At 52.6% G+C, this 20,228-nt stretch overlaps 2 protein-coding genes across 3 annotated transcripts; both read left to right on the top strand.

The window, feature by feature from the left end:
- Window positions 1-1,488: 1,488 nt before the first annotated feature.
- On the top strand, window positions 1,489-7,411 carry PDCD1 (programmed cell death 1). 2 transcript variants are annotated; one of them, XM_027647557.1, is made up of 5 exons: window positions 1,489-1,722; window positions 3,662-4,000; window positions 4,967-5,116; window positions 5,683-5,717; window positions 6,559-7,411. In XM_027647557.1, exons 1-5 carry the CDS (start codon window positions 1,650-1,652, stop codon window positions 6,775-6,777), a joined length of 816 nt encoding a protein of 271 aa, XP_027503358.1. In that variant the 5' UTR covers window positions 1,489-1,649; the 3' UTR covers window positions 6,778-7,411. The 2 variants fall into 2 exon arrangements, with proteins under 2 accessions (XP_027503358.1, XP_027503357.1); XM_027647556.1 differs by having other exon boundaries at window positions 4,964-5,116.
- A 6,779-nt stretch (window positions 7,412-14,190) lies between these two features.
- Window positions 14,191-16,456, top strand: LOC113949173 (receptor-transporting protein 3-like). Its single transcript, XM_027647437.1, has 2 exons — window positions 14,191-14,486; window positions 15,533-16,456. The coding sequence occupies exons 1-2, from the start codon at window positions 14,305-14,307 to the stop codon at window positions 16,182-16,184; spliced, it is 834 nt and encodes a 277-aa protein (XP_027503238.1). The 5' UTR covers window positions 14,191-14,304; the 3' UTR covers window positions 16,185-16,456.
- Window positions 16,457-20,228: the final 3,772 nt, after the last annotated feature.

Genomic DNA, 20,228 nt, shown 5'->3' with positions numbered 1-20,228 from the left:
CAGTGATACCCATCACATCTTCTGCCTTTAGAAATCAAGACATGTGGCAAGTGCCAAACAAGCCTTCCCCAACCTGGCCCAGATGCCTGGTGTCAGCATTTAGGGTCACAAAACCTCAAGGCAGAAAAGCCTCCTTGCTATAAGCTTCCATATTTCCTGAAGTTCATTTTAGTTTAGTTTAGTGAGGGTTTTTTGAGTGGGAATGCAGAAAATTGTGAAAGAAGAGGTGATGTCCACCTCAAAACCCACCTACACCCTTGCACATGGTGGAGAGCACTCCCTTTGCCACCCATCCAGGCAGCGCGGTGGCCTCTGGTCAGGTGGCATAGAGAGGTGACAAGGTAGGTGCAGTTCCCAGCCTTGCTCTTGCAGCCCAAGCAGGGCCAGCAGCTCATGAGAAAGGAATGGTGCTGCAGTGCCAGGAGGAGACTGGAAAAGAAGACCCAGGACAGGCTGGATTGAGCCACCCACCCAGGGTCAGCCCTGTCTGCCCCAGTTCAGAACCCTCTCCTTGGCCATCCCAATTTGACCATCACAGTAGTGTTAGGTTAATGGTTTGACTTATGATCTTAGAGATCTTTCCAATCTTAACGATTCTATGATTCTATGAAGTTAGGGGTGGCTCCCCCAGCCCACTCGCCTGCCAGGGCCATGTTTGAAAGTGAGAGGTGAGCAAGCCCCAGCCCTGCAGCTCGTTTCTGAAAGCCTGGAAAATAATGAAATCATCATTAGAATCACATCCTTCACCCCAATTATTAATTTTCCCCTGTGACAGTTTCCAAAATTGTGAGGCACCGAGGCTGTGTTCAAGAGAAGTGGAGGAGCTGCTTTCACTTCTGGTTATTTCCTATGCAAGTATTAGTCAGTGTGGTGAGTGGGGAACATCGATGGTGGAAAAACTATAGAAGTCTTCTGCAAATTTCACCCCAATAACAGCATCCTGGCTCTGGGCACCTGCCTTTGCTCTCTGCAAATCTATCATGAAAAAACACCCTGAAGGCAGCAAACCTTTTTCTCCTTCTCCTTCTCCTTCTCCTTCTCCTTCTCCTTCTCCTTCTCCTTCTCCTTCTATCCCATCCCATCCCATCCCAGTGGGAGCAGCCTACCAATAGGTGCCCCACGGCTACCCAGACCCTCCCTGTCTACCCAGTGCCACATGTCCCCCAATACCCCACTGCCTTGGGCACCTGATGGGAACACCCATGGGTGCCTGGGAACCCAAGACAGCTTTTACTTATGTGCCAGGCTTGGAACTGAGGACCTGTCCCACGTGGCCCCTGCCTGCTCCATCCCCAAAAAGGGTTCAGGCTCAGAGGTGCCTGTCCCTGCTACTCGGTAGCTGGTTGCCTGCGTGGGAAAGCAAGGAGGGGAAAGAGGCCATGTATGGCTCAGCTGATCCCTGCCTCCGAGAGGAGGAAGCTGGGGGCGGGAGGCAGCCCGGGTTTCCCTCTGGGGGAGAGACGGGCACGTTTCATTTCCACCCAGCCCTTGCAGCATACGACAGAGAACAAGCTGCCGCTGCGGGGGAGGCGGCACAGAGAGAGCCGGGGCCGGCAGAGCACATACAGCACAGCACATCGCATCTGCCTGGGCAGGGGACCCACCGCCTCGCCGCCGCTCCAGGTGCCTAAAAGACGACGTGGGGCAGAATGGAGGTGGCCCTGGCTGGCCTCTGTGCCATCCTGCTCTGCTGTGGGCCCACACTGGCCTGCTGCCGCCGGGGTAGGTACTGGAGTGTGCCATACTCGCTGGCATAGCGTGTGTCATTTGTAGCTCTTGGAAAATGTCTAAAGGCTAGTCTAACTAACTAAGAATCTGGCATCAAGAAGGCAAAGACCTCAAAGCTTTTGGGTACGTGTGGCTGAAACAAAGGACATGGGGATGCTTGAGGCAGAAGCGGGATTAACAGATGGGGAAGGGCACACAGCTCTGACACCAGAGCTGTGTTGTGGCACAGTGACTGTAGTTAGGGTTTGATGGGTTTGTCGGTGCCATGTGGAGTCTGGTGTTTTCTGCTCTGGCTTGGCTTCAGTCTGTGCCCTTGGGCTGCAACTCCTGTTTTGGACTTGACACTGAGGGAGCCAGGGTCCTTGCTCTGGATGAAATTTGGGGAAGAAGGAGAGGTTGAGGGGAAGGGGTGAGTCATGGCAGAGCAAATGAAGCCCTGGTGAAACTATGTTCCCCCTTTCTCCCAGCCTGACTCTTGGTGGATTCGTTTTCTGTCCTGGTGGTGGGCGCAGGGCTGGGCGTTCTTTGGAGCAGATGTTACCTCTGGTGCTGGGAAGATGCAGGGAAACGTGTAAATCCAACATCTGCTTTCAGATGTCCTCCGAACACTTCATTCATTGTTGGCACCAGCAATGACAGAAAGCAAAGCCCTGAACCTGCCAGATATTTCCTGTTAAACATGAAACACTGCAAAATTCAAAAACTGCAATTCAAAACTCTTCAAAAATTCTATCTCTTAGTGTGGGCACTGCCACAGCTGATCCTGCTGATGGGAACTGGGGCACTTCTCTCCCTCCTTCCCTCCTGTTTGATCTCGTCCCTCATTTCTCAGCCCAGTTTTCCATCTGATCTTGTATCTATTCATGGAATTGTCCAGGTCCATTTGCTGGTTGGTGACACTGAGATTGTGGTCCTACAGCCTCAGGCCAGAGCTGGAGGGACAGGAGGGACTTTCTGGCTCTCCTGTAAGCTCTGGGGCTGCTATTGGTGTTGATTTCTGAAAAGGGAAGGTAAATTTTTTAATGACAGGGACTTTTCAAAGCCTTGGTGGTTTGAATCACTTGGTCAGGTAACCCATGTGAAAAATGCCTCTTCCCACTTTTTATTGCTCTGAACAGAAATTAGTGCAACAACTACTGTGTTCTTCTGTGTGCCTGGCCCATGTTCGCAGCATCCCCGCTGCCCAGAGGGGTTGAACCTGCTGGCATAATGGGAAGGGAAATGTGGTGAAGCAGCAGGCCAAGAGGCCTGTGGCTGTAGCTGACTGCCCTCTGTGATGGGAACAACCTGGCAAGCCCATCTGAGACCCCCAGGGTGGGGGGCACACAGTTTGGGGACAGGCAGCTGGAAAGGGATGACATTGTAAGCTCCAGGTTGCTCTGACCTGTTAGGTGGTCTCAGGATGGAGATAGCAAATACTGTACCGTGGGCAGCTCCTGCCTGTTCTGAGGTCCAAGCATGGTGCAGTGGGGAGAGCCAGAGCATCCCAGCAGGCAGCCAGGCATGAGATGGGCTGCACTGGAGGGCACTGCCCCGACCCAGGACTCAGTCCCTCTGCTCACTTTCAGAGTCAGCATCAGCTGGAGGGAAGATGACTCAGACATCAAAATATAGCATAGATTTAAAAATAATACAACCCTCAACGTTTGTTTTCCCCAGTACAGTTGTTCTGTGCCAATTTTAGTTAGCGCAGAGCACAACTTGCTCTGCTGAAACCACTTCATAGTACAGTTACTAACTCTGAGGGTCCCCCTCCAGCCAGCAGGCACGCACTCAGGAGGGAAGAGGCATGGACTAATGTACCTCGCTGTGACCCAGAGTAATGAAGTGGACTGGGCTTGCATCCCAGGCTCCTGCACAGGGGGTATGACTGTTTCTGAGATCTATGCCTGCTGTAACTGGGTCTGCTCCTTGTTTCCTCTCTCCCAAACAGTGACTATCTTCCCATCAGTGTTAACTTTCCATGAAGGTGGCATAGCCACCTTCTCCTGCAATATCTCCATGGAGAGTGACTCTGGCTCAGAGTACAGCCTCAATTGGTACAAGGACACCAACCACAGCCAAGCCCAAAAAATAGCTGAGATCAGCCCAAACAACCCCAGGATGGAGACGGAGAAGTACCGGCTCACCAACCACACTCCTGTCTTCAAGATTGAGATCCGGAACCTCCACCAAAATGACTCAGGTTCCTACTACTGTGGACTGATCACCTTCTTTGAACCCAATAAATTCCTTTTGATGGAGAGCAACCGGTCCCAGCTGATGGTCACAGGTCAGGCTTGGGGCTGAGCTGATGGGTAACACATTGTAGCTCCAGGGCTTAAGGCAGACAGTACCCTGCTGGTGGAGGATCTGACATGGGTCAGGAGAGCACAGCCCTGCCCTTTCCCCTCTCCTTTGCATTCAGGGTTGAGGTCCAGGAATACAGGCTAACCTCCCTGTGAACACTGTATCTGGATGTGGTCCTGATGCAGGAGGTCTCCATCCTGCTGGGGCTGTGTCCCCAGTAATGCTGTGGGGAGAAGCAATTCTTACCCATTGATGGAGGCTGAGACCAGTGTAGGGAACTGCCTTCATCCTTGAACAGCTCCTCTGGGGACAGGAATTGTGTTTGGGGTGATGACCAGGGCTCAGACACCTCGAACAGCCAGTGTTGGTGTAGATACTGACACTGCAAAATCATGCTCTGTGAGGGTCTGATAGTCTCATGGTGTGTGAGACTGAGATCTTGCAGCAGTCTCTGCCATATCCTTGCTTGACAGCAGAGGGGCTTTGTGGGGCTCAAGCTGACCTTTTATAAAAAGGAAAAACTCTGCAAAAGTCACTGTCTTCCACAACATCTCTTCCCAATGCGAGCTGATGCTGTGCTGACCCCAGGATGTGGACATGGCAGGGAGGCCTGGGGCAACTCTGTCCTCCATGGGGCTCTGCTGAGCATAGAGTCATGCCACAGGACTGCCTGCAGGTGCAGAATGGAGCCTTGGCCCTCTGCACCCCAACTCTCAGAGGTGTGGGATCATCTTCACCACCTACAATGGGAAGGAATGGGACACATCCAAAACATCTCCCATGTCAGCCCAAAATCAGGGCCCCTGGAGGGATGGTGGGGCTGTGGCAGCCTTTCTGGGACTGAACCTGTTCTGAGGACAGCCCCCATGTTCCTCTGTTGCCTTTCACAAGAACTATAGAGACCATTTTCCACTCTTGACCTGCTGTTTTTGAATGGCTATTGCAGCAGCCCCTGAGATGAATCCCACTGAGGAGCCAGAGATAGAGGAAGGCAACCCCTCAGACCACATCAAGGCCATGCTCCTGGGCATCCTGCTTCTGGCTGGAGTGATTCTGCTGCTGATCTTTGGCTACCTCACCATCACATACAGGAGAGGAGGTACGATACCCCTGGGGGCCATGCAAACCCAGCCTGGGACTAGGGATCAGCCAGATGTCTGCAGCTGCTTGGGGTGCATGGGCTGGTTCAACATGCTAAACTCTGCTGTGACATATCCCTATGGGACAGACATCTCCATGCCTGGGGGAGATGGGGGCTTCGAGCCCTGCTTGCCCATTGTAGAGCCCCCAGACCACATGCAGTGGCTCTACACCACTCCTTGGTGTGGTGCCTTAATGCTGCACATGAAGCCCTCCCATGCCCCTTGCCCAGGCACCTTTGGAGCATCTCATTATCACCCTGCTGCAGCACAGGGCATCACCTCAGCCACTCTGCAGGCACCCCAGGGGCTCTCACAGGGGGCTCCCCTGCATTCCATTAATTCAAATTAAACTCTAGACTGTGGGCTGGTGTCTCACTTGTCCTTGTAATGCTCAGGGTGTTAGATCCTGAGTAGAGAAAGAGTGTGGTGAAATTAGTCCAGCGCTCTCTAAGGCAGGGGAGCTGGGTCAGCTCATGCTGTTGTGGTAAACAAGTCTCTTCTAACCAAGCGTGTTACTTTGCAGATGTACAGAAACCATCAAGTGAAAACATGCCAGCGGTGAGTTTTCTGCCTCTGTCTCCCTGCTGTGCTGCAGGGGAGCATTGTGGCATCTCTGGGGTGAGCAGGGTGGACCGCCTCCCTTTATCAGTCCTTCACAAGCATCTTACTTCTGCTGTCTTCTCTGCTGCTGCTCGATCTTTTCTGCACAGCTACAACTGCTTTTCTGCACCTGCAGCAGAACAGTCCCATTACAAAACCAAAAAAAACCAACGCCCCAGAGAGGATGGGATTCTCTAGTCCAACCCTTTATCAAAGCAGAGCTATCTTTGACAGTGGATTGCATTGCTGTAGAAAATGGGAGAATGTTTCCCCCCAATATATTAAGCTACAATTTATTTTGCTACATTTGGTGCCTGGTTTCTTCTCCCTTTTGCCAAGCATCTCCAGGAGGGATCTGTCTCCATCTTCCCTCCTACCCCATTAATTTGGTAGCTGAAGGCAAGGAGTAGGTTACCCTGCTCTCTCTCTTCTCTGGGCTGAGCAAACCCAGCCTCAGGCTCTTTTCATGCAGACTGTGCCATCTTCAAGCCCAATGGAGAGGTAGGAAAAGGGCTTCTAGCGCAGCCCTGCCTTCCACTGCAGGACAGGGAGAGAACTCAGCCTGCTTGCAGAGGCAGAGAACTAAGACACACATGGCTTTGCAGTGAACTAAGTCTCAAGATCTGGTTCCTCTGGGCACATGCTATCCCAGGTCTGTGCATCTTTCTGCTTTGTATCTCTCTCACTCTCCTGGGATGCCTCAAACCTGATTCTGGCACTTGCTGTAAAAAAGGGGGCTTGTGCTGGTGATGGCAGGTACCTCTGGACGTTGAATCACCACAATGGGGTTTCCTTGCAGAAGGAAGAGAAGCCCCCTGTGGTGTCCGTATCTACTGTGGACTATGGTGTGCTGGAGTTTCAGAGGGATCAGTGCACCCAGGTGCCCCCCAAGACCCAGCCAGCTGACCAGACAGAATATGCCACTATCATCTTCCCAGAGGAGAAACCCGTCACGCCGGAGCGGGGCAAGAAACGTCAGGATGAGAGGACTCGACATCTGCACTCACAGCCCTGCTGAGGATCAGGGTCCCTCCTCACCAGGGTGTGGGCATGAAGATGCTGCCCTGGTCCCTTGCTCCCACTGCAGTTTGCAGTTGGGAAAAATCCAGCATACCAGGAAACAACAGAGATGCTGCTGCTGGAGATGATATCAGACAGTCCTGGCCATGGTGTTATCGTGACCGTGGGGTGGGTACCACAGGATGAGGAAAGTCCCTGCCGGGCTCCATGTGCTGCCTCTTCACTCAAGGCAGGGAGGATGGGCTGGGACAAAGCAGTGGCATCAACAGGTCTATCCCAAAGACGATTTACGTCATGCCTCAGTTTTCTACCTCTACCCAGGGCTCTGTGGAGTGGCCTTGCTGCTTCCCTTCCCCAGGTCTGACCCAACTAGGAAAGCACGACTGTTGGAGGAAATGCTGGAGGCCAGAGCTGGAGTGGTTCCTGTGAGATGCTGCTCATGGAAACCCAGGGCTTAGGGCTTCTGCTTGCTCAGAACAGAGACTGCCTTGTGTTCTCCTATTTAAAGAAACCCCTGGGAAGTGGGCAGTTTTCCTCCTTTCTCCAGGCACTTTCCTTCTCTCCAAGAGGGGAGATCTACCCCTACGTCCTTCCGACCACAGGTGGGAGTCGAATCTGGCCATGGGGGTGAATAAAGGGTTTTGCATATGGGGTGTTTGTTCACTTGTCATGGCAAGTGCGTGGGCAGGCAAATAACGGCTCTTGCAGTGCAGGCAAGTGCTGTGCAGCACTGGGACGTGGTGGCATCTGTTGTGGTTCCTGGGTCTCTGTGTGAGATATGCAAGCTGCTCTTCCACAAAGCTGCTCTTAATAATTTCAGAGGCTGATGCTCTTTTTCCTCCTGCCCCTGTCTGAGCTGGTCACTCAGGTGCAGCTGCAAACCCAGACACCCCCCTTACCAGACTCGCCCCGGGGCACTCACTCAGCCTGTGGGGATGTGTGTACTTGCTGTGTCAAGGGTCTGGCTGCCATCAGCCAGGATACAGCTCACAGCATGGTGCTCAGTGTAGCTTTCTGGCTCTGAACTTCCACTTTCCCTCTTGAAAGAGGTGCCAGGGCTGTGGCGCCTGCCAGAAACCAGAGCGGAAAGAAATGACAGCTGCTCAAGAGGGGAGAAACCCCAGTAAGGAGTGGCTTTGAAGGCAGCAGAGACCTACTAGGAGACTGTGAAAACCAGTGAAAACAGAGAAGAATCACTTGCATCTCACACTTCAGCAGCACCGTTAGCAGGTTTTTTCTTCACTTACTTCCAGTAAGCCTCGTGGGACCCAGCCTGGGTGCTGGGGGAAGGGGTGAGGCAAGCCAGGCACCACATCTTGTCCTCTGTGGGGACTGGAAAGTCCATGAGAAACTTCCAGAGGGGACCAGATGGGATAAACATCCATTTGGGTTGTCTTTCAGCTTCCTTCAGGGTGGGAGAGTGGATATGGTGGCCTTCCTTTGTCCCTGGTGCTGCTGAAGGCTTCCAGTAGCCTCCATGGGCAGTGTTGTAACTCCCAAGACATTGACTCAGGCCAATGTGTGGTTCAGCCCATCAGGGCATTTTGCCAGCAGCAGCCCTGCTCCTTTGCCCCAGTGGCTCTGTCAGAGATCTTCTGTGGCCGGCAGGGCCCGGAAAACCAAGGCAGGAGGCAGCCACAGTGGGTGAGAAGCGTGAGCTCAGTCAGCAGTTTTGGTTTTGGCTTTCCTGTCAGACACAACACCGGTGAGAGGGTAGGCCAGTGGGCCCTGCTTCATATTTTCCAATCTACCTCTCAGGCGGCAGAGGTGCCGGATCTTGAGCCCTTCCTGCCCCCCCTGGCTGCAGCTATGACTCCTACAGGAGCAGTTGGGGCTGAGTCCCTTCCTCTCTTGGTGGATTGTGGTCTGCAGCTGCCTGGAGGCTCTCAAGCTCTCTGGTGGGGTTGGAGGTGTAGCAAAAGCATCTCCCTCTGACATTTGGGATGGGAGAATATCCAGCCTGTGTCAGTGCCTGGGCCCCTCCAATCCCCATCAGCCTTGCTGCAATCCTGCCCCTTGCAGGGAGAAAGGCTGGGCTCTGGGGATGTTTAGGGTGGGGATGCTCCAGGCTGCCAGACACCATCTCCCATCCCTATTTGGAGCACGGGGTGCCCAGCACTGGCAGAGACATGAGCTATACTCCCCTGCACTGGGCACGGCACTGACTGTGCTAGCCAGAGCAGGAATAGGGTTGTGATGAGCTACAGGTGGGATGCAGGTTTCAAGCCCCCAACTGGGCATCTCTAAACCAAGCAGTGCCTTCAGATGGGTGTCAGGCCCCACACCCCAGCATCCTGCTTGGGAATGGGGAGTGGAGCGTGTTTGTGTGCAGGAGCTGTTCTTTTGTCTTTCTGTGCAAGCCAGGAGAGCTGACGTGCAGTTTTCACTCTCCCTCCAGCCTGGTGATGGTAGTTTGGTCTTCCCAGAGTCACTGGGCAGGATCTAGAAGAAGCTGTTTTACCTCCTGTCCTGAGAAGTTCCCAGTTCTGGCTTTCCCAACTCCACCATCCTACATCCCTCCTATCATCCTATCATCCCTCCCATCCCTCCCTATCACAGTCCTCCTGGTTTTGCCCACCACTGCACCCATATCAGTTGGCCGCCGGCTATTTGCACTAACTGGCAGGTTTATGCCCCTTTTCTCCACTCCAAATTAAGGAAAGACTCAAGTAAACTCATTTCCACCTAGGATGCAAAGGTTTTTGAGGGGGCTGAGTTGACACCGTCAAGTCCTTTGGCTTTCCCTGCCCACATCAAGAAGAGACTGGGCTGTGATGGGCCTGGTGTGGTTTTGGGGCACATCCTTTCTGCTGCAGCTGTTTTGTTGGTTCTGAAGGGCTGTAGGTGGCAGGGTTTCAGTAGTCATTGGTTTAGGCTGTGGAGGGGAGGTTTGCTGAAGGTGTTTAGGCAGACCTGACCACCTGACTCTGGATTTTAACCTTGTTCCCTGCAGCGTCACAGCCACTGGGACTAAGCCCTGCACCTTAGAGTCACTGGCCACTGACAGAGTAAGAACAGGGTTCAAGACTGGTCCTCCATCCCATTTTGAGTAAATGGTGGCTTACATCAGTGCAAGAGGGAAAAGAACAAGGCCCTGAAAAATTAAATAGCACCTGGACCTGACTCTGTGTTCTCAGATGTGTCATCACTGGGAATAACCCCTGCAATGCCAGAGGAGATAGGGTTTAGTTTTGGGTCTGCCCACCTCATTCCCCTTGGCATAGTGATATAAGCTATGGAGAATGCTCCCAGCAACTTCCTCCCCTTGCACAAAGCTCAGAAGTGCACAGCAGCCAAACCGGGTGGGGGTGGTGTGCGTGTCCAGTTTTTTCCACTCTCTATCCCCCCAGAGCAAGCATCCCCAGCCTGGCCGTGCACACTCATGTGCAAGCACACACGAATGCTTGTGAACACACAGATGTGCAAGCAACTCCCCGTGCAAATTTGTGTGTACATCCCCAGATTTGCACAGTTATTCTTACCAAATACACCCTCCACCCTGCAGACACGTATCCCCCCAGCCCCTCCATCGATGTGCCAGGGCTTCTCCCGTACTGGGACCTGGGTGGAGCCAGGGGGGTGGCTGTGGGTGCTGAAGCTGCTGCATTTCCTGCACACTCTGGTCTGGCAGTCACAGCAACCGCTTCTGACCGCAGACACTCAGCACTTCCCCGAGGAGTGGCTGTCACCAATGTCAGTGTCAAAATGCTTTGTCAGCTCCCTGAGACCACACATCAGCTGTGACCTCTGGAGAACCTCATCCCTGGTCCCACCCTGGGGTCTTGATGTTGGAGAGTGGCCAGACCCCTCTGTGATATCTGAGACTGGTCCCTGTCAGCTAGGATGTGTGACTTCTCGTGCCTGAGCTATACCTAGGCAAACAAAACCCTCTACATGATGCTTGGGAGCCAACCTGGCTCCTTATATACCCCAGCCTTGATTAAAGATGGTTGGGAACAACATGTAAACAAACACCCCTTAAAAAAACCTGTTTCCCTTAAAGAAATCTGAACTTATAAACCATATATTGGGAAAACTGGGCAGGTAGATGAAGATGGAGAGACATTTGCAGCAGTGTCTTTGAGGAGAGCTATGCCATGGAGCAGCAAAGTGCTGTTCCTGAAAAACAGGGCATTGCAGATGCTGGGTGGGGGGGGAAGGGTTGGTCAGGACATAGAATAGTAAGGTCATTTTCAGGTGAGCACTGTCCTGATCACTGGGAGGTCTTGAAGATGTGTTTTGGTTTGGAAGAGGTTAGGCTGGAGATGCTGCAGCGGGTATGTGGGTTATTTGGGTTAATGAGGTGGTCTGTGCATGGCACTGGTCTATGTGGCATTGTGGTGTGGAAGCACTGCCATGGCCTTGACTTGCTGGGAAAGCAGATGTCAGTCCTGGAAGAGACAGGTTGGGGTGAGATAGTGGGTGGTGTCATTGGTCATGGGAGGGATGGGCTGTTGGGCAGGCTGCCTGGGTCCCTAACCATGGCCAGCTTGCACAGCCCTGGTGTGTCCTGAGGCGTCCAGGCCACAGCATCTCTGTCCTGTCCCACCAAAAACCTTGCCCTGCCTGTCACCAACCTGCTGTAGAATGTCTGTGTTTCCTTCCGCCGCCCTGATTTTGCTTTCTCTAGTTTTGCTTTGAGTCGTCTCCAGTTTCTTCTCTCTCTTCTTCCCTTTGCTGGGATGTGATACTCAAGGAGGGGGCTGGCAGGCCAGATCATGACACATGGGGGCTCAGAGGGCCAGGCTCCACTGCCCCAAGACCAAACCTACTGTCCATGGAACTGGGGCAGAGCCTTGTTGGAGGGTGCTGAGCTCTCTCCTTACGACTGGAGGGACCACCACAAGGCTCACCTGAAAGTCAGGTATCCCAAATCCATGTGGACTGATACCTGCCCACATCTTCACATCCACCTGCTCCATTAAATCTCTCCCCATCGCTCAGCATACTGCTCCATCCCATAAGTCCAGGGTGATGGGGCAATGTGCCCTCTCTAAAATCTGGCTTGGGCATACCCCCATTTCCAGAGGACCTGATACTGAGAGATGAAGAGGAGGAGAAAGAACCTTGGGAAACTTTCCCGCTTCCGCAGGGGCTGCTCACACAGGGGTGGGAGCTGAAGTGAAAAATCATTTCAGGTTGTGTGAAAGCAGCAGGGAAATTACCACACAGGCTGCACCTTGTGTGCTTCCTTCACATATCCCATGGAGGACCCATGACCAGCATGCCGGAATGGAGAGGATTGTCAGGGTCTGTCTCCAGCAAGGGCTGCCAGCCCAGTGGGGTCATTCTGTGTCCAGAACAGGGCTCATCCCTGCTCTCTGTTGAGGTTGAGCTACTCCCTGTGGCAGCAGCTTTGGTTTCCAAACAGGTGCTGGTAAGCAGCAAGGTGCTTGGGCAGAGCCAGGACGTGTGTGTGAAACAGAACAGGACGTCAAAGCAGTTTCAGCTCTGGGGGTGGTTCTGGGAAAGTCCCTTTAGTAAAAGTAAGTCAAAATCTTTAATAGAGGGACCAGCACCCAGCTCTGTCTCAGAGATGACTGTGAGGGCTCGGCGCATTGTGAGTTGTGATTTGAGTTGTGTTGCCATGATGTAACAGGGGACTGGTTTCCATCACAGCTGGGTTTTGGAGACAGGGACCCATCCCTATGCAAGGAGTGTCACTGGATCCCCGCTGAACACTGTGTCTGAGGGGCAGCATTTTGGCCCCTGGAGTGGGAAGCATGGGGAGCGGTGCTTGTCCCATCGGGAGCATCCCTCTGCCCTGTGGCAGCAGTCCTGGGGAGGAAGAGCTGGGCTGAAAGCACAGACCCTCCAGATGAAGCAATCAGTGTGTTTGGGGTGGAACACAGGCAGATCTGCCTGCATTTTTCTTGCATTCAAACCCCCACAGAGTAAATCTTGGACAATAACACAGAGAAGTCCAAGGGGGCAGGCAGATGCTGCAGGGCGAGGACCCCATTCTGGTACCCTGCTGCTGCTGGGTCACCATGTCATACTAGGCCATGGTGCCCACTGTAAGGCAAGCCTTGATGCTGCTTAGCTCCCACTTTCTGCACCACAAGATTTGCAGCCCTGGAGACCCCTTTGTGACAGGATGCATGAAGGAGTCTTCTATAGTGAACCTGTAGAAATGAGATCCACTGGGAAAGGAGTGAGAAGAGGCCAAGGAGATTTGCTACTTCCTCCCTTCCTCTTATGTACCAGCGCTGAGCCAGGGATGTTCCCTGATCCCCACCTGTGAACACTGGAAAGGGCTGGTGGGATGACCAGCCTTCACTGGTGACCTTCACCATGACTTCACTGTCCTGCTTGTAGTTCACTGCCTTAGCCGAAGCAGGACCCCATGTACCCATAGTATGGCTCTTGGGTAAGGGGTGACTCAGGTCCCATCCACTGGTTAGGGCTTTCTACCCCTTCATAAGGATCCTCTGCATCCAAGAACGCTCTTTCCTTCCTCCTAATCCTGCTTCAGATGATAGCATCAAGGGGTAATTAAGAGTGGAAGGACCTCAAAACAGGAAAGAACCTCAAAGCTGAAGATGTGGTCTGCCCTGGGACCTTGTTATGTCCCTCTACTCTCACAGGACTGGCAGCACACATTGTGAAGGTGTTGGAGGGCTCTTGGTACAAACGACTTGTTGGCTTTTCCCTTCCAGCAGCAAAGATCAGAGGCTCTCTGCCAACCTGTCATTGCTGGGACTCACCTACGTTGACTGCCCGAAGCTGGACTTGCCTTATCAAGCAGCAGATCTTTCTCTAAATCAAGACCAATTATAATTTGACATCTTATCTAACCTGCTCTCTGTCCTGCATTGCTCTCCATGGCATCTCCTGGGGGACCTTTGCACCTGGAGAGGGGTGAGCTGGGAGACAGGGCTGCAAGCAGCCCCAGTTCTCCTGTTCATACCTTCCCTGGGTGCTCTCAGCTCAGAGCACACCTCACCTCTTTTGGTTTTACATACTGTGCTGTCCTTCCCAACTTTCCACCCTGCAGTTTCATGTCAGGCCTTTTTCTGCTTGAGTTGGCTGAAAGTTGGTAAAAATAGACCATGGTTGATGGCAACTATTGAGAGAGATAAGGTTACCCTGAGCTTTATCGGCTGCTGAGTCCTGTGTAGGTTTCACTTCCATTATTCCTAAGTTGGGTGCAACCTCTGTCAGTTCACCCCACTGCCACAACGGTGACGGGCATGGGCAGCCTGACAGGGGGTTTTGTTTCCAACCTCTCTGCCTATAGACAGAGCAGCATCATGACAGCATGGCTCTGGAGGGTCAGGGGTTCATGTGTGGATCTTGATGAAACCCACCTGTCCTTGCTTTGGGAGACATTTTACCTGGCCAGGACCTGGTGCAGCGTCAGCAGGGACTGTTGACCCAGAGATTGGGAGGGGGCGGTGCTGCTCACATGAGAGCAAAGGTTCCTCTCTTCAGGTACAAAGACATTGTACAAAGAGGAAAAGCTTGGGGAAAAGACAGTTTCACGTGTATTAGCCCTCAGAAGCCACAAGCTTGACCTGAAAGCATGGTCACTGCCACTTCCACAGCTCCAGGTGGAACCATGATGAGCTGGCAGGACATTTTCAAAGAGAAGCTTGCAGAAATGCACGTAACAGAGCAGTGGATGCTTCAGGAGGATGACACCCTGAAGGCGAAGGCCCTCAGTCCTCACTGGAAGGAGTTTGTGCAGCGCCGTGCTCTTGGGAGGTAGGGGACTGCCAACTCGGTCCCCATCGGAGCGGGAAAAGGGTTGATGGGCTGCCATGTGGATCTTTTCCTTTTTCAAAATTTGCTTGTTGGAAACAGGTTTTGACACAAAAGGGGCAGTTTGGAGGTGGGTGAGGCTGGAAGGGGATTTCCCATTTTTGTTCAAAGCTTAGTAGGTTATTGCCAAACTGGAAAACATGATAATTAGAGGGGAGAAGAGTGCAGCAGCCTCCACAGGGCTGAAGGGCGACTGGTATTTGGCCAGAATTTCTCCATGTTGGTGTCAAGATGCAAGAGCTCCTCCAGTTAGCAGGGGTAGTTACACCACACTAGAACCAAATATTCTGTGTTTGGACACAGAGGATGAGGACAGTGAGAGCCACTGTCTGCCGGGACCTGGGGTGATGCCTCAGCAGCCCCTGCACCTGCACCAGGCTGTGAGGTCTCGCAGCAGAGGGAGGCTGTGGCTCTGCATTGCTGATGAGAAGCCCCATCCCAAACATTTCCACCCTGGGCATTGATCAGACACCCTGCTGAGGTGGCAGCAAATGGAGACCTTTGTTTCCAGCCCAGATTGTGCAAGGTGAAGAGCTGTGGGTTGCACATTTTTAGACTCCTCAAGATCCTCACCTGTGCAGCAGCCTCCACCCACGCCTTCCTTCTATTTTACTTCTTTTTTTTTGTCTTACCCAGTCCTGGGCTTGATGTTGGCTTTCTACTGAGCTGTAATGAGCTGGCATGGGTGAGGGGCTGGGGTCCCAAACAGAGGTCTGATGTTTCCCACCCCAAGGACCCCTGCTCTTGGCAGTGGGGGAAGGATCCCAGCAGACAGCCTGGCTGCTAAGATCTTTAAGGCTGGGACCAACCAGTCCTCAGCTCACATCTGTGGTGAACTCCCCAGCCTGGCATCATGCTGGTAGGGGGAGGACAGTTCAGTGTAAAGCTTGCAGGAGCCATGGCTTCCCTGGTCCCTACTGGCTGAGCAGGAAGCCTCTGGCTCAATATGGGGAGCCTGTGATGAGTTGGTGTCATCTGTGCCCTCTCAGGTTTCAGTGCTCCCAGTGCTGTCATAAATGGACGTCGGCCAAAGTGCTCATCCTGTTCCACATGCGCCAGTGCCCAGGCTGGGGCATAATACGGATGCGAGTCTTTCGCCAGGAATGCAGGCGCTGCCCCAACCCCCAGCTGGAGTATCCTGGGTTCAGCCTGGAGACTGTGGAGAGGATTCTGCACAATCTGGTGGTAAAGATCCTCCAGTATTTCTACAATAAGCCTGTCCAGTCCTCCGACCTCCTGGAAGTCGCGGTGGATATACCAGTGACGGGGCCTCAAGACAGTGCCCGCTGCGAGGCCTGCAGGCTCGGCATTTGCAACAAGTCACGGCAGGCCCCAGCACTGGACACCTGGAAGGCCTGGAAGGCCTTGAGGGATGCCTGGAAGGCCTTGACGGATGCAGACAAGGACAGGACCCATCACACCAAGTCAAGCCCAGCCCCAGAATGTGTTGACAGGGAGTGCTTGTTAGATGCAGATGGGTCCCTGAAACGCCAGGGCTCAGGGCCTCACACAGCCTTGACCCACTGCCCCTCACCCTGCAGTAGCAACTTCCCCTGGAAACGCTACTGCTGCATTGGCAGCTCTTTGCTCTTTGTTTTGGCAATTATCATCTTCTTTGTGGTTTATTTCACCAGGATATAGTGGGACCTGGGGATTGCAAAGAAGAGCTGAGGTGATGGCTCGAGGAGCTGATGGAACACCTGGAAAACTGGCTTATGTCTCAGCTAGGCTCTCCTGGCATGGTAGGCTCTCCTGGTGGCATGGGAACACATCAGGATGCCTCAGCCAGGCACCTTGTCCCAAAGCCTTGGGGAAGCTGGTGGGTGTGATGCTTTCTTATGGAATATATTCCATACGTGGATAACTCTCAGCTACCCCATGCAAAGGATGAGGTTTATTACTTGCAAGAATAAAACAAGACTTTTATCCTCAGCCTAAAGATGCATTTGTGCTTTTTAATTTCTCTAAAGCCTTTTCTAAGTGTGTGTGAGCAGCTTGGAGAGAAGCTGGTGCTGCCTTTATCCACTGTCTGAGCTCAGCTTCCAGGGAGGCACATCCTTAGTCTCCCCTGCCTTTGGCCTTGATGGAACTGGGCCAACAAAGCAGCTGAGGGGCACCTAGAGACGTAGGTTTGCAGCAGAGTCATGAGGACCTGGTGCCCATAGATGGTGGTACTGCCTCCTATGAGCTGTGTACCCTATGTCCTGGCCCTGTGCACCAGCAGATGTCCCTTGTGTCACCAGGGGCCCAGAAATTGCTTTCTCCTCTAGAAACATCTGGGTGCTGAGCTTTCACAAATGGACTCTTTTTCAGGCAATATAGTGATAGGATGAGGGGTAATGATTTTAAAGTGAAAGAGAGTAGATTTAGATTAGATATCAGGAAGAAATTCTTTACTGTGAGGGTGGTGAGCACTGGAAGAGATTGCCCAGAGAAGGTGTGGATGTCCCATCCCTGGAGATATTCAAGGCTGGGTTAGATAAAGCTTTGAGCAACTTGGTCTAGTGGAAGGTGTCCCTGCCCAGGAACGAGATGACCTTACGGTCCCGTCTGACCCAAACCATTCTAGAATTTTATGACTAGGGCTCTGAAAAAGCAGATACAACCCCCTGACAGGTTGGGGACCCTGTAGTGGAGTACTGGAGGCAATGGGTGCCCAAAGTGGGCAAGAATAAGAAGGCTGTGGCAACAAGTCCAAAGTGTCTGCCTAATTGGGTCAATCATGGGGAAATTGCACTTACTGGACTACAGGGTTTGGGCAAAGGGGAAGATGCTGACTCTTGTCTACTGCTACTTTGCTCTGCAGGGCTCTAGGGATCTGGTGGGCATCATAAAGTTGAGAGAAAACCTGTTGTCCCCCTGCAGTCAGACACCCCTCAGACTCTTACTGCTCCTGTGGGGGAGCTCCTGGGTTCCTGTAGAACTTACCCGTGGGGACAGAATGTCCTCTGGCCATGACTTTGGCCCAGAAAAATGAGATGAAGTTGGTCTGTAAGTGCTTGTGTCCTCATTTCAGCTGGTATGGAGATAGTTTTCTTTCTAGTAGCTGTTGCAATGTTGTACTTTGGATTTAATATGGGAATAATAAAGTTGATAACACACTGATATTTTGGTTGTTTCAAGTAGTGCTTACTCTAAGTTAAGGACTTTTCAGTTTCCCATGCTTTACCAGCAAGCAGGTTCACAAAGAGCTGGGAGGGAGCATGGTCAGCTGGCTCAAACTGGCCAAAGGGATATTCCATACCACAGAATGTCCTGCTCAGTGAATAAACGTAGGAGGAGTTGGCCAGGAGGGGTCAATTACTCCTGGGGGACGGACTGGACATTGGTCAGCGGGTGGAGAGCAATTGTGGTGTGCATTACTTATCTTTATTGAGTTTTACGTCTCTTTATTATCTCTCTGTTCATGACTATTATTGCTATTATTATATTTACTTTGTTTCAATTATTATATACTTTTTATTTCAACTAACAGACTTTACCCTTTCCCGATTCTCCTCCTCATCCGACTGGGGCAAGGTGGTTGCACTGAGTGAGAGGCTGTGTGGTACTTAGTTACTGTCTGGACTTAAACCACAACAGCTTGAAAAAGCTTTTGAAATAGCCTGTAGCCTGCGCATCATAAGCCTTAAATACAACCATGGCTACTAAAGGCCATCTTCTCTGGGGTCCTGGGGGGAGCAAGTGGTGGGAAAAATCAGAAGTGAGGTAGCAGAGATTGGTAAGATCTTCATGACACAAATGTGATTCTGTGAAATTGAACATGGCAGAGAGGTAAATCCCTGGCTGTGTAGTTTCTGAGGTGCAGTCCTCTCCTCTCCTCCCTGCTGTGTCCTGCAGGGCCCTTTGCTCTGCTCACTGTGGGTTTGCTTTTTCTGCTGATGTAAGATTCTCCCATTTTTTCACATGTGCAACCTGCAGGATATTGGTTAAAAAAAAAAAATGTACATAACAGAAGGCCTGTGTGATCCATGGGCCGCGTGGATTCGGTTTCTTGAGGGTTCCGTCCTGCTTGCCCCACCAACTCTCCCCCTCCCCCAGCGCCTTTTCTCCTCCACAGCCTCAGCAGCCCTGGCCATAGAGCCACCAGATGGAGCTGCAGACCTCCGGCGCTGCACTGGGAAGCACCGGGACCAGCGAGCCGACAGAACTGGGACGGGACAGCATATCCTAGGTGGGGGATGCCCTCCCTCCTATTTCTGTGACCAGCTGTTTCCCTGTAGCATGGTCAACCAAAGCCTGTCCTACGTGGGAATGGAATTGGTCTGTGAATGAGTGGCTCTACTGGGGAGGAGGCTGATCGTGCAGCTTGGACCACCTCCCCTGCTGTGATGGGAGCTGCCTGCCCTCTCCCCGCCGGCGTTATGTCATGAAGCAGGGATATGGCCAAGTTTCTTTCTGCCATTGCCAACAGCCCTCTTCTTTCCATGCTGAGGTTTTCCCAGCCCCAGTCATCTTGTCTGGCTGTCTGCAGCCTCCCCAACCACCCAGCTGCTGAGGGGCTACTCCCTTGCCTGTGCCTGAGAAGCCAACTCTGGTGGAGACTACATCCATGTGGGGCTCCTTATTTTCTTGCTTGAGTCTTTCTGCTCTTTCACAAGGGCATACCCATCCCTTGCTCCCCTGCAAGTCTTCTGCACACCTCCTGTGCTCCTCATCCACAACCTTATGTAAATAACGCTGTTTTTGTCCTGATCCCCTCCTTGCTTCTCCCTACTTGCCTGCCTGTCTCCTCATGCTGTGTGAGCATGCCCCCTCCATCATGCAGCCCCTTCATCCCCTCCCCAGTACTCAGAGCCATCTGTGCATATATAGGTTTTTCAGCCATGATCTCCTTTTTGGGGTCCTTTTCAGGATACCCCTCTCTGACATGCAGCTGTGCCCGTCTCCCACTTGTTTCTTAGCAAGCTGTCCTCAAACTGCTTCTTTCTGCAGCTCTTGGCACTTTTGGAGTACAGAGCAAGCCCTTGCAGCTCAGCACAGCCCCTAAAGTTGGTGAGCAATGCCCAGGCCCCCAGCTGGCATGGGAAAAGTGGAAGGTGGCTGAGGGAAGAGAGATTCTCTCTCTCTGTGGGTCCTGTGTAGGTCCTGGCTGTTTCCCCCAGTCTGTTTGAGACTGGACTCTGCTGCAGCCAACTCTCAGCTCACGACTGGCACTCACATGCAGCCAGGGGCAGTAAAACCTCTTCAGGGACGTTTTGCTGGCTTTTCACCACAGCCAGACTGATCAATTGCTGTCTCCGCGCCTGTCTCCCTGGAGAGAAGCTCTCACCACTCTGGCAGGTTGTGAGGTGCCAGCAAAAGCAAAGCCCATTGTTGCTCCCAGTTTTCTCCTTGGCTGCCTGTTGCCAGCCCACCCTGCAAACACTGAAGCGCCCGTGGGGCACGAGGGCTTGGCACTCAGCAGCAGCAGCTTGGTGAGCAGGGGGCAAGGGCTGGACTGTGCTGGGGATTTCCAGGCAGAGCTATCAACAGGAAGTGGAGGAGAGTCTGTATTTATGAGTTATCTGTTGTAGGGCAGCAATATTTTTTAATGTGCCCCAGAGCTGACTGGGCTTAGATCATACAGATGATGGTTTAATGCTCAGAGGACCACACTTTGATTTTGCTTTTACTCTCTCCTCTCCTTTACCCTCAATGTATCTGCTCATGTCAGCAGACCCATGAGTGAGCCAGACCCATCGC

This window comes from Corapipo altera, unplaced genomic scaffold, assembly GCF_003945725.1.
Source record: "Corapipo altera isolate COAL_440 unplaced genomic scaffold, ASM394572v1 113, whole genome shotgun sequence".
Lineage (NCBI taxonomy): Eukaryota > Metazoa > Chordata > Aves > Passeriformes > Pipridae > Corapipo > Corapipo altera.
This window is presented reverse-complemented; position numbering and strand designations above follow the sequence as displayed.